Below are 13,784 nucleotides of genomic sequence, written 5' to 3' on the forward strand. Positions count from 1 at the left end.
GACAAAATCTGGTTGATGAAGATGTGAGTCTGATTCTGCTTTCACACCTGTGTGTATTTAGCAAAAAATCTCCCTGTTGCAGAGGGGCTAACTTCCCTGCAACACAGACCAACAGTGCACACACTCTCAATGTCAGAGAGATCCTAATTAAACGGGGAATACTGCGATTTGCTCTCATTTATTTAGGATAGACCAGAAGTAACTGTGTTTTTTCAGCATCTATAAAGCTGAATTGACTTCCCAACAAGTTTCAGATAAAAAACAAAATGCTGACATGGGAACAATTATTTTCCTCACACTAAAAAGTTTTAAATGAAAACTTTCAGACAAGATTTTATCTGCAGCTGCTTGTCCAAATGAAGAGCTTGATTCCTAGTAAATTTTCAAACTTCAGACAGTTTTACAGATACTCTTTTTCATGTTTTCTCCCCTCTAAATGGATCTGTGAGTAGTAACAGGAGTGAAACTATCTTTTTAGGCTAAGTTGGGGTGTTCTTATGTTTGTTTTTATTGTTGGTGTGGTGGTGTTTTTATATGTTGTGGGTTTTTTTTTTTGTTGTTGTTGTTGTTTTGTTTTTTTTCCTAATGTTTTTGCCTTTTATTATCCAGGATTTTGTTTAGTTGGGCATTTTTATTTATTTATGTATTTATTTATTTACTTTGCTGTCTGTACTCTGTGTAGTGATTGTGCACCACTGGGCTAGGTTACAAAAGGTCTGTGTGCCACATAACTCTCATAAGTGCAAATATTGTAAGCCCTCAAGGCAGTTGTGCATGTGTAGGACAATGTAGAGCTGTCTGAGGACAGTGGCCTGGAGGTGGAACTTTGACAAGGCAAATTTTTAATTTCTTGTGCTATGGCTAAATGATGTTTTGCAATTCATAAGATGCATTTAATCAAAGCATGTTTCAATGCATGAATTATGACTTGACTAGGTGCAGAGAAGTTACTTTTGTAATTTGTGAAAAGCCTTATTTGAGTTTAGGCAGAAAATATGTGTGGACCTTGAGGTCCACACTCTACAACAGAGATAGGCACCTAACTGGACAGTTGGATACCTCTGTCTTAACCTAAAATTTCTTTGTAGGTCAAGCACTAGTGTTGCTGGAATAAAGACAGCAAGCATAAGCACTACTGAGATCTTCTCCTAGGATGAGCCTAGGGACTTTTCTTGTATCTTCTTTTACAACTCAGCATAAATTGAGGTATCTCAAAACAGCTACAGATATAGCAGTTGTGATGTCCCGCCGTATAGCATTTTATTTACAATATATGTCAGCAATACTGAAAAACAAACAAACAAACAAAAAAAAAACCAAACAGTACTTCACTTCTTCATTTTCTTAAATAACTTTTTTTTTTTTTTTGATATTTTAGGAGATAAAGGAGATTTTTTTTTTTCCCTCACTACTTCATTTATATAGTTCCTTCTCATGTAAACAAAACCCAGTCTCAAAACATGTATGATGGTACCTTTACTAATGTATTTAAAAAATAATAATCCATGAGCCCTACCATGTTTACACTAACTACATGAAGAACAGGATCACTCAGTGGCATCAGACTCGGAAAAGAAGTAGTAATGTTTACAGACAGTATGAAAATTTTTAGTTTTAAATACTATTTTATTTTATTAAAGATTTAAATAAACTATTTTTGTATTTTATGTAAAGTTTTATTTAAATTTTTTTTTTTTTAAATATTAATAGTTACTGAGTTCAAATAAAAAACATTCTACAGTTTTGTTTCTTTCGCTTTTATTTTAAAGCAAATTACTAATATGTCTGTGACTTTTAATTAAGTAATCAGAGCTTTTTCCAGCAGGAAGAGTGAAAACCCAGTGAATGGTTCACCTTGAAGATTTTTTGTTCCTTTATATGTAATTTCAGATGCTGCACAACAAACACGTGATGGTCCGTGTTGGAGGAGGATGGGAGACTTTTGCAGGTTACTTACTGAAGCATGACCCGTGCCGGATGCTGCAGATCTCTCGAGTGGATGGGAAAACTTCTCCAATCCAGAGCAAGTCTCCGACCCTCAGGGACATGAATCCAGACAATTATCTGGTTGTTTCTGCCCATTACAAAACCAAGAAGGAGATTAAGTGAAATAAGCTTCTCATGTGATTGGGACTCTATATATGTAGGTCCAAATTATTTTCTCAAGTGTAGCAAATTTAGTTTATGCTTTAAAAGGACTTCAGAAACTTTCAGACTGGAAATGGCAACCCATTTTGAAGATCTTTGAATTGTAGAAATATTTATTTCTAGTACTGTATCTTTTATAGCAAATTACCCTTGCTAGGCTAATTACTACAATCAGATAAGAAATAGACATATATTTTTAGCCAAATTATTACTCTTTAATACGTGAATGTATACTTAGAGTTACATAAAGGAGTGGATCCTGTTAAAGGAAGAAAATACATAATACGATATATTTGTATGAAAATCTTATGACATTGAATCCTTGACTGTTAGACTAGTTGAAATATATATATGCAGGTGGAAAATTAGTATTTGTGGAAATGATTTGGTAATGCCTCTTGAAATGAAATCAGAATTGACTATTTTTATGGGTTGCAAGATTTTCTTAAGCAATAGAATATAGAGACTTGTTGCATGCCAAACAACTTCCCAAAGTGATTACTTAAAAAAAAAAAAAAAGAAAAAAACAAAACAAAACATAAAATAGCCCAAGAAGAAAGACCCACAACCCTTCTACTCTTTAAAACAAAAGGCAATACCAAGTGCTAGATCCGCACTTAGATCCTTCCTCTTTCTGACAGAGTTGCCCAATATAGAAGCAGAAGGAAGCTGAGAGGTTGCCCCTTCCCCTGTCAGACAACAGAGATGGCCAGCTGTACTAGCAGGGTGATGTTTTGCAAGCTGTGAAGGGAAGTAGTAAAAGATGCATGGCTCTTCTACCCAAGGAGGGGCTTCAGAACAGACTAGTTCCACCTCCATCACAAAACATAATCCTCTGCTTGAGCGTGAGCTTTTCCTTCCCCTTATTTTTCATTCTGTTGGTCATGCCAAATATAAAATATTCATTACCCTGTCAGTAGAGTGATTCACATTCTTGTAAATCATTCACACACCTCTAAAATAGCTAAAGACATATTGGGGCTTAGTTCATAATTTTGGCTACTTTTCTTTGTTTATATTTGGTAATTTATGTGCCTTATAACTTCCTAGAAAAATCATTTTATAGGATTATTTCACTGACTGTATAAATTCGAGCAGAACTCAGTTGTTTCATTACAAATGAAATAAACTTTTTTAAAAATACTCATATGTTTTCAAAGTCTTGTTTGGTATTTGTAACCTGTATTCCTGTACTTTGGTGCTACTGAGTAGATGCCTACAATGTAGAACTGCTTGCTAACCTAATAATAAGATAAACAGCAAATGGTGGTGCAAACATTTACTTACGACAGATAGCACAGAAAATACTTGGATTTTGTTTAACTTTCTGCCTTTGCAGGGAAAGAACAGAATCAAAAGTGTTCCTGAAGGTTGTTTTGTTTTAAAGTATCAATTGCTATTTTTCTGTACTTTTTAATTTTAATAAATACCTGTATGATCTGCTCCTGTGGTCTTAAAAATTAAAGGCAAGATTTCTATTGGCTACAGCAAGACAGGCTCAAGACCTTGTTCCCTCATGCTCAATGCCTTACTAAAACCACCACTTTTTATCACACATCAATAGAACTATCCTACCTTACTACCTATAAATACCTGCTAAATACTAGCAATTACACAGTTGCTTGGTGCACAGTATTGGAAGATATATGTTAATAGATTAAGAACATTTACAATTTTATATATTTAAGTGATACTTAGATTTATTTTAACATTAAGCATCAACAAATAATGCCAGTAAATGCAAACCAAGATTTAAAATTTAATAAATAAATAAATAATAAACTAGGGTACGCATTTGTACTCAAGCATCCTAAAATCACATTGAAGTACTACTTGACTTAAAACTTCAGCCTATTTGATAGTATAATAGGAGCCCTATAAAGGATTATTTTATTTTTTTTTATTTTTTTTAAAGTACTGCCTGCTGCCACCTAACTGGACTAAAACGTTTTCAGGTGGGGCTTCTGCTATTTGATACACCTGGGATAGGTATGATGCAAGGAGAAGGAAGTTAAAGCAGGAGAATCAATAAAAAAAATCCTGCAGTAATTTAACTTCTTTTGGAAAGAGGGGCTGGAGATATCGTATTTGGAAGGTAAGTGTAGTTCTTTAGTTAAGTGGTGTCTTGTTATTGTACTGAGCTCTGAAGCAACATTGGATATTTATTTATTTATATTTCTGAGGAGTTAGGAGTCTGAAATTCACGTTACAAAGCTAAAGCTGAGCACCCACATCTTGCTGAAGGAGTTAGAGCGCTTCTTGTTGTTTGCTAGTATGGAAACAGAACGGGCTGTTTGAAAAACGTTGTCTGTGGAGGGGAAACGAAGTTGGTCATCAGTTATTCTGGATGATACTTAAAATTTCTATGGCATGGTGTGTGGCTAGTAAGGTATCTTGCATAGATTCCTAGGAGGCTGAACTGAATATCAGAGTACTAGTGGATGCTCTGGCCTGCAGTGTATCAGATGTGCAAATGTTGTTTTGTATCCTAAGCAAGGTCTGTTGAGACTCTGAAATAGTTCCTTGTTACAACAGTGAATAATGAAAAGATGAAATGTTGACACATCAATGGAGGCTGACAGTGAAGAAGGGGACCACGTAGTGGCTTTAGCTCAACTTGTCATCATGTAACTCTGTGGAGCGTGAGTGTCAGGGAGGCTGAAAGTCTTACAAAGCTGAGCTACTCTGAGCTGCACCAGAGCCTCTTCTTGAAGTGTGAGTTGGGTCATGTAGAAGCCAACACAGAAACACTTCTTAGCTGTGAATAAATAAATAATGGTGGTAAAACTCAAGATGGTAATTGGCATAAGATGGCTTTTAAAAACTATTATCATATAACGTTAAATAAACATCATAATTCTGGAAACAATTCAGAAATAATTTGGAAATGTTAATTGTAACACCTGTTAATGCTTATTGTAGAACATACCTTATGTTACATTGCTGTTCATATTCTATTTGTCTTTTTTTTTTTTTTTCCCCAAGCAGATGTATTTATATAATTGAGTGGGAACAGTACTTTACCTTATCTTTATTGTAGTGATAATTGAGCCTTCATTTGCATTACTGACTCCCCTCCCTGTCCCCCCCCAACCAACAGCAACTTAAGAGAGAGAAATTCTATGGTAACCAGCTCAAGGGCTCTTGGTGGGGATGAGTGAAAGAGTGAGGTGTGAATATATGTGTGGGAAGGTATAGCAAGCTTCTTATAACTGAAGACGCAACACTGAATACATTATATGTGTTCATTTTAGATCAGTGAGATGAGCTGTTTGCCACAGCACAGTGTTACAGCAGCATCTGCTAGAGATGCTTATGGAGGTTTGATTCTTCTGGGGCTTATATTGTGTACTGCCTTGTTGGCTGCTGACTGGGAAGGAAGCCAAGGGCCTTTTCTTTGCTTTGTCTCCTACTTTCTTAGCCTGTGGGTATACTGGAGTTTGAAGTAAGGTAAAACAGACCTTTAGGATCACGCAAAATTTTATGGGGCTGGAGAGGTTTTTCCATCCCAGTCCAGCTGCTGGCACCACTCGTACCTGATGAGCTTTGTCTCCATGATTGAATCTGTCAGGGTGCCCAAACCACATGCTGAAGCCATCTGTTTGGCTAAGGGCTCCCAGTGGTGCTACCTACCTACCCTTGCGGTGCCGTAGCTTCTGTGTCCTCCCAAAACTCAGCAAGTCCTGCCCCAATCTCTGCCTGGAATCAGTGTATCTTGACAGTACACAGTAGCAGATGGTTTCATTCTGTAACTATTGCTGCAAGACTATCCTGTCACTCAGTTTCAGCCCTTTGATGTCAGTTCAGGAGCATGGTTTTCTGGCTGCCAGATTTTTTTTTTTTTCCCCAAGCGTTTTGCAAGAAACTAAAAATGCTTTCAGAAGGTAGGTGGAAGAGGTGTGGTCATAGTGCTGTAAATCAAACGCAGTATCAACCACCTAACTCATCTGAATGTTTTTGAACAGTTTCTGAGGGGAAGTGAACTGATAGGAATGGAGGAAATAAGGACCAAATTCCTATTGAGTTTAATAGCTACTTAGTGCAGCACAAAGTGGTAACAAAGAGGGGTGGTATCTGTTTCTCCAAGTAGGGAGCAGCTTGAATCTATGTAGCTGTTGGCTTTACCACCTAATAGCACTCTGCAGGCAACGATAAATTGTATGCTACTGAACTGCAGTATGTCTTGCTTTCATTCTGATCTGGTATTAACGTTATCAGAAAACTTAGGAAAACAAGAAGTGTTTTTATTCACCCAAATCATTTCCCAGTTTAGGTTCAGGCTGTGATCGTCCAAACAATCAAGCCAGGATGGTACAGAAAGCTTTTTTAAAAACAGCTTTATCACTTGGTGACTTGTAATACAGAATAACAGCACCCCAAATCCTCTGAAGTGTTTCTTTGCTGTAGGAATATATTTCATGTTCAAAACCAGGTCACTTAAGAAGTGTGGACGTATCTCCTATTTAGTGAAGGGTTGGACAAAGAAGCAAGATTTGCTTCTGTGGTAATTCTGGGTTGCAAAACCTCCTTTAAACACAAGGCCCACTCAATCAGAGGTGATCTGATTTTTGTTTATTCCCACCTTCCAGGAACATTGCCAGGCCAAGAGCCACAAGTAAGCCAGTTGTGTTGGCTGGAACAGGAATCAATTACAAGTGGTGTTTATGTTCAGCCAGCGTGGTAATTTTAAAATAAATGTAGAGCATTTTTGCTGGTCCAGATAATATTACCTGGAGCAGAATAGGCTTACCTTGCCCTGTCTATAGCAAGTGTGGGTAGCATGTCATGGCACACTAGCATGAGAACTTCACACTGCAAATACCTCTTGCTTTGTCAAAGAGGAAACTTCAGCAGGTGTCCAGGAATCACAATTTGCTTGATGAGGTTATTATGTTGGTTTCCATGAAAATCTTCATAATCACTGCTCAAGTACCGACTCTCTGTTAGGTCAGTTTGCTGATCTTCCCTTACAGTTTTGGGGGAGCAATAAGATGGAGGGCGAGAAGTAAAATGTGTTAGTTAGAAATATCCCAAATGACGAGCCCCAGTGCTAAGTACCATCTATGTATCTCTGTAGGACACAAAATGGGACAGATGTTGGATTGAAATTCACATTGCAAACTTTTTTTTTATGTACTTTATTACATCTCAATGCATTTTCATTAGAATTAATTGGTCATAGTAATGTTTTTTAAATACAGTGAAGAGAACAAGTGCAAACAATCAAAGGAAACTACATGTATTCATCATCTGCCAAGGACACAACTTCTTAGCCCTAACACTATCATATTAGAATTGTAAGGTCTCCTTTCTTGAGTCAATTATGAAGGTTAAGCCAGGAAATTCCCTGTGTCAGGACTGAGCTCCTAAGACAATGTGAGACACAATTTCGGAAGGTAAAACAAGTATTTAGTTCAGGGAAGGCAAAAAGCCAATATAGGTCAAAACAGGGTCAATGACATGCTGAGCCAAATACAATGCTTTTCAGGGAAAAGAGTGGCCAGCTTTTTAACATTGATCATGCTGCAACAAGCTTTCCTTGTCTGTGAAAAGAGGGGCTTGAGGTCACTAGTTATGCCATAGTTTAGGTAGCTCTAAATAATCCAAGGCAGCTTCACATTTGGGAAGGGAATTACAGACATTCCTGAATACAGAAGAAAAGCGACAGAGCTTCAGGCATTTGGCCAATGTTAGTGCAGTGTAACAAACCCACCCAGATAGTACAGAAGTTTCAGCAAATGAACTGGCCAAGAGATGACATAATGGGTCTTCTGTTTTGTGTTTTTCAAAATCATCTGAAGTGCAGCACTGCCCTCTTGTGTTTAAAAGGAAAAAGCAACAAAACAATGAATTAATGGTATTTTTAACGTAGTGTTTATGTTCCAGTATTCCTTATAAATACGTATATGTTGAAGAGAAATTCACATCTGAAAGTGAGGAGAACTGTTATTAGACTCACAATAAAACAGCTTTCTTGCTGTAAGTATAGAGGGTTTATAAAGGTGTATTATACAGTGTCAAAAGGCTTCAGTCTGTGAGGGCCTATCATTGAAACTGCTTTAGTTGTTTGTTTTTTTTTTAAAGGCACTAAATCCTTAAGCAGTTCACAAGTTATTAGGAAACTGAAAAGAAATGTGGTAACCTACATATCCAGATACATATTTATGAACTCCATTCTATATAAGGAGTTGGAGAAAAGTTTAATTGTAGAGCTCAAAGTGAGTGTTAAACATCACGTGGGCATGTGAACTCTGCCTAAGCTGGCCATAAACATAGACGTACCCACTGACCAGATAACGTACACACAGACTGACTACAGGGTCAAGACGTCACTTCTATGTGAGAAAACTCATCTCACTCCCTTGAGAGGGAACCAATAAAACATGCACATAAAACAAAAATTGGCCAAAACCTAGTGTTCAGAGGCTTGAGCTCTTAACTTTCTTAGTACACAATTCCACATCTGCCCTCCTGCAATGGCAAAGTACTGCTGAGTCTTCATACGCAAACAGCTAAAGCCACATGATGAGTAAGTGCCACTCGGCTGCAGAAACTGGCAAGTTATTGGCAGTAAACATCAATCGTCTCTCCAGAAGTCATACTTCTTTATCCAACCTGCCACTAAAGAAAAAAACAACAAAATGCACCACAGGTTTATATGAAGCTGGAGGGGGAAATATCCACACCACAGGGTTGTACAAAGACGACCAACTCCCTTGTCTAATGCAGTTTATATCCAGTGAGTGGTGGACACAAAGCTCACCAGTGGTAGCAGATATGTGAACTCCCACCCACAGAGTTACACTGCTATGAATGCCCTCATATCCAGCAATAGGGGGAAGAGATAATTGCTTACAAAGCTTGTGTTTCAAGAAACGGATCCAGCTATTGCCCTGGAGAACTCCTGCATTAAATTTTCACCCAGTTTTCTGGGACAGTTTATTTAGAAAAGTGGTAGCAATAGCAGCAACCAAGTTTATCAGTAAATAGGGCAGCATTTTGCGTTTTTTTAGAAAGAGAAAAAGATGGTTGAAACCTCAAGCATTTACTGTAATTAGTTGAGTGATATTCTGTAAACTCTGAGCCAAGAAGAGCAAGTCTCAGGAGGTAATGAAATGGGACACTGAGGTCAGGGAGGAGGTTCTCCAGTGCTGAGTATCATAAAACTGAGGAGAATCAGATCATTGGTGCAGAAACTGAGAGCAAGACGGGAAAACTAAGCTCTCTGCCATCCTTGCATCCCAGAAATTAAATCTGCTTGAGAATACATGACACATGCTTCTATTTCTATTCCATTTCCCTTCCTCTTGTTTTTTTTTTTTTTCTTGCATTATTCAATCTTGTAGACAACAACAAAACAAAATTGGATTTTCCTTAGTGAATATGAAGACAGTTGCATCATACTGTTTCATTTTTAAACTTACTCTCAGTCCTCCTTCTCCTCCAGAACCTGAAGCTGCAATTCTTTTTTCTATTTCTTCCTGTTTCTTTTTCTTCTGCTCTAAGGAATAAGTGTTCTTAATACCTCGAGAGGAAGCCTGCGAGGAAATATTTGCATAAGGTCAGTTATTTTTATGGATAGAAACCAAACTGCGAGTCCTGGAAACAGTATCTTGTGAACTCTGGTTTGCATGTAAAGATGGAAACAGTAATTAACACTACCATGATGTCAAACCAGACTTTTCGGAGTACTTCTTTATATTAAGTGCTCTTGCAGCTATGTGAGGGAGTTCTAGTTTGATATTAATATATCCAGGTGAACATACTTTAATGCAATTAAGCATACCCAGTTTGCATCCCTTAAGACACAAGGACAGAACTTCACTTTACCAAAAAAAAAAAAAAAAAAAGCTCTGGGCTTTTGGTTTGTAGTTTTTTCCAGCGTCAGGGCCTCTTCTTCCCCTCATGAACAGACTTAAGTGGGAAGAGACAATTTTGGCAGGTACAACTTCTAAGAACTTCAGCTGTTTAATCACCCATTCATGTTTTTCAGCTCTTCTCATCAAATGGAGATGCTATCCAAGTCCTTGGTACAAGTTTATCAATTTTTTTTTTTAAAGAGAGAGTAACAGAGTGATACTTGTGTTTTCTTTAATAGCCTAATAGCTACCATAAAACTTCAAAGCTATCTGCAACCCAAGTTGCTTCATTTCTCCTTCCTCCCAGGAAACCATTTTAGCCTTTTAAGAGCTAGATGAGGACTTCCTTCTCTTATACACTTCTCAAAAGTATATTTCAAGCAGCTATCCTCAAAAAAAAAAAAAAAAAAAAAAAAGTTTGAGACTACAGGAGGATTGCTTTTAATATGTAGTCTCAGACAAAAATGAAAAGTAACAATTTCTACAGAAAGACTCTGAGATGTCACTTTTGTTGGTTCAATTACTTATCAAACTTCCTCAAGACCAGGTCAATGTGGTCGTCACTAATAATAGTCAATTTTTAATTCGATATATAATTTCAGTAACATGGAAGCAACACATGACTCTATAGATCAACTGTGGTCTTCAGGATACACTTTTTCCTTACTCTCAGTTTTGTATGGTTCATTTTCCTTACTTTTCAAGGAAGTTGTTAGATAGGAAGATAGGCTAGCAAGTTCTAGCTACTCTGTTAGATCAATGATGACCTTGTGAAGCTTTAAGGCTATTGAAACTGCCAAAACCTACCAGCCTTAAAAAGATGGAAGACAAAGTACGTACTTTTACCTTACTAGAACTTAAAATGAGAAATACTTTTGGTTGTTCCCACACTGATAAATCAAACTTCTGAGTGTCCATAATCTGCATTTTTAAGAGATGCAAAATGTATTGTAACTTGAAATTGCCATTGCAGCGGTTGAATAACAACTCTAGCTCTCAGTATTTCTGTCTCTTGCTTTCAAGTCTTATGTGTGGAAAAAGTAACAGTGAACTTGCTCTTCAATTGCTTAATGGTTTTCAAACTCTTAAAGAACTTCTTCCATCCAAAAAAGCTCAGTTACCTTGCAGTGGTATTTGAGTACTTACCTAGCTGCACAATCTAGTATATGTGTGTATATACTGAAGTATGGAGGTAAAATATCAGTACTCAGAAGACTTAGCGACAATACCCATAATCCATGCACAATATCTGGTGTTCCTGCAGAAGTCCTAGCTACTTTCCCTGTAAACCAGCTCCCCAAATATATTCTGAATAAATAGCATTTAATCAGGCGTTACCTCCATCTGCCTCTTCTCGGCAGCTTCTGCTAGCTGTCTTCTTTTTATTTCCTAAATAAAATGTGAAAGACAGTGAAATTCTATTCCGATACAGTCTGTACCTTCTTTTAAAAGTCTGCATTTTTAAGTGACTCAAATCTGTACTGCAAACTGTCACGAAATGCCAACCTTATGTCAATTAGCATCGTTTTTACCTCCACTGCAAATGTGGGAGAACAAAGTGTGTTTAGTGACTAATGGGCTAGAGGAGCAGCTGCTGACAGAGCTGCAGTCCAACCCTCCCCCCCTAGAAACCTCTACGGTGCTTTTGCTCCCCGAAAAACAAGGAGAAGACAGTGATAAATGTCCTTGGGGAAGGTAAAGAAGGGGTTGTTGTCCTCTGCCTGGCTAAAAGCCGCAGGTGGGGAGTGGAGGAGGGCGGGCAGGGGCAACCAGCCCTGCAGCAGCTCCTGTCCCTGCAGCCTAAACCTGACCCCGTGCGGCTGCGGGGAGCCCCCAGCGCTGTTTCCAGGGCACCTTTCTCCCCTTCCCAGTGCAAACGGAGGGGCGGGGGGGGGGACGGACACAGGCGGCGGGGCCAGGCCCAGGGCCTCGGGGCCTCACCGCGCTCGCAGGCGGCCGGGGGGAAGCGGCCGGGCCGCACTCACCGGGTCGGGCGTCTCCACCACGTCCTTGACGGCGCCCCCCAAGCAGGGCAGGCAGAGCCCCATGGCGGGGCCCACCGCCGGCACGGCTGGCGGCGGCCGGGGAGGAAGAGGAGGAGGAGGAGAAGGAGGAAAAGGAGGCGGCGGCCCCGCCTGCGGCCTCCGCCCGGCGCCGCACTCGGGCAGGGCTCGCCCCGCCTCGGGGCCGTGCGGGGCGGCCGGGGGCGGGCATGGCCGGGGCCGGGGCCGGGCTCGGGTTGAGCGCTGCGAGCCCAGGCGGTGCCTGCGGCTTTGTGGGGTCACCGGCGGGGGAGCCGAAGGGGGCGGTGAAGTCACAGCCCGAGGAATCACCCCAGGAACTGTCCCCGTGTAGCTCGGGTCCAGGCGGTGCTGGCGGGCCCGTAGCCAGCCCTCCCCAAAGGCCAGCAGTGCTCCAGTTCCCGTTTGTTCATGGCGTTAGTGTCAATGTCTATGCACTTGAGGACACAATAAATCCTTCAAAAAGTAAACTACGTTGCCTTCACTGTGTTAGGGCAAGAGGGGCAGTAGTCTAATTAATTTCCAGGTGGCTCTGGTAAACCTTAGGTCTTGTAGTTTACTGGAAGTGTGCTTAAATTAGAAGCAGCGCTTCCATTCCCTGGTGTTATGCTGCCATCCTCTGGCCTCGAGCAGCGGCAGGCTGCTTCCACACATCGGGTACTTGTATTTTTGGCAAGAAGGTATCAATGATACGGATACTGAATGTCAGCAGGGGGCTTCCTGGGGTCAGTAGAAAGCTCCTGCAGCCCTAAATCACAAACAGACAAACCTTCCCTCTGACCAGACAAAGTTGTATTTAGCTGTCAGCGATAAAGCAAGATTCAGATGGAAGCATTGAGCCACATTATCAGGAGTCATGCTGATAGAAGTTGGTGATATCTAGCAAATGCACAGTGCTCTTTCTGTCTGATTATGTTGGTTTGGCCCAGCTGTATGTGCCAATACCTGGCAGCCCTTTGGTGCTATCACATGTGCTATCGTGAAATGAGAACTTGAAAGTCTCTGGTTTCTGCAGACCGTAGCGCTTGTCCCCATTCCTCCCAACTGGCTTAGTTGGCACTCCAAGGTGAAGCAATTTCTGAGAGATTTCTGACATAATTTCTGAGAAATTAGCATAAACTGCTAAGTGGGAAGGAACCAAGGCACCAGAATCTGCTAGATTTCTGGAAGTGTCAGAATAACTAAAGCTTAAGCCAGATTTAGTGCAGTCTAAAGATTGCTTTCGCTTCATGCTCCAATACAATGGTGGTGGTGAGGTGTCTCAGAGGTCCTGCTGAAAGCTGATGGCGATCTGCCTGTTACCAAACCCTTAAATGCTCTGGCACAATCTCAGCTTGCAGCGATGTTGTCAGTGAGCACAGCAAGCACCTCTGTGCACTGCATTTTGGGCTTCAGCCTTTTGTCCCCTTTGAGATGGTTTGCTGTGCTTTCCTGTCAGCACTGAAGTGCCATGCAAACCTCTTTTCTCCATGCTGGCCTTGTTTCTCTGCATTTACTGATACCGAATTTTCCAAAAGTCTTTTCCTCTTTCCTGTCTCTTAGACTATTTCTGTTCCTTTTTCTTAAAATGTTGCTACCTTCTCTTTTGTCCTAGTTATTTATAGTAGCTATGGCATTGCTCTATTCAACAACATTTCCTGAACTTGGTTTTGTCTATATAGCCCTTCTCAGGGGTTAGGTGAAGAGTGTTAGAAGTACTCTTCACAAACAATGCCACATCTGTGCAGTTTCTTTCCTGTCTCAGTGCTATTGAACC

At 40.1% G+C, this 13,784-nt stretch overlaps 2 protein-coding genes and 1 long non-coding RNA gene across 10 annotated transcripts in view; 2 read left to right on the top strand and 1 right to left on the bottom strand.

Annotated features, from left to right (window-relative positions):
- The window catches only part of GAS2 (growth arrest specific 2), a 90,644-nt gene extending 87,353 nt beyond the window's left edge, over positions 1-3,291 (top strand). For all 7 annotated transcript variants that reach the window (XM_038179481.2, XM_072039160.1, XM_038179477.2 and 4 more), the window contains one exon: positions 1,891-3,291. In XM_038179481.2, coding sequence (XP_038035409.1) covers positions 1,891-2,109 — 219 coding nt within the window. In that variant the 3' untranslated portion in view covers positions 2,110-3,291. The remainder of the gene's footprint in view (positions 1-1,890) is intronic.
- SVIP (small VCP interacting protein) lies at positions 1,934-12,195 on the bottom strand. 2 transcript variants are annotated; one of them, XM_027457599.3, is made up of 4 exons: positions 11,993-12,195; positions 11,346-11,396; positions 9,573-9,686; positions 1,934-2,074 (listed from the first exon to the last, which is right to left on the bottom strand). In XM_027457599.3, the coding sequence occupies exons 1-4, from the start codon at positions 12,053-12,055 to the stop codon at positions 2,039-2,041; spliced, it is 264 nt and encodes an 87-aa protein (XP_027313400.1). In that variant the 5' UTR covers positions 12,056-12,195; the 3' UTR covers positions 1,934-2,038. The 2 variants fall into 2 exon arrangements, with proteins under 2 accessions (XP_027313400.1, XP_027313401.1); XM_027457600.3 differs by lacking the exon at positions 1,934-2,074 and adding an exon at positions 7,257-8,769 and having other exon boundaries at positions 11,993-12,193.
- The window catches only part of LOC119717037 (uncharacterized), a 70,624-nt gene continuing 60,697 nt past the window's right edge, over positions 3,858-13,784 (top strand). The window contains exon 1 of the long non-coding RNA XR_011809807.1: positions 3,858-4,243. This is a non-coding gene — a long non-coding RNA (uncharacterized lncRNA). The remainder of the gene's footprint in view (positions 4,244-13,784) is intronic.

Source organism: Anas platyrhynchos, chromosome 5 (assembly GCF_047663525.1).
Source record: "Anas platyrhynchos isolate ZD024472 breed Pekin duck chromosome 5, IASCAAS_PekinDuck_T2T, whole genome shotgun sequence".
NCBI classification, from domain to species: domain Eukaryota; kingdom Metazoa; phylum Chordata; class Aves; order Anseriformes; family Anatidae; genus Anas; species Anas platyrhynchos.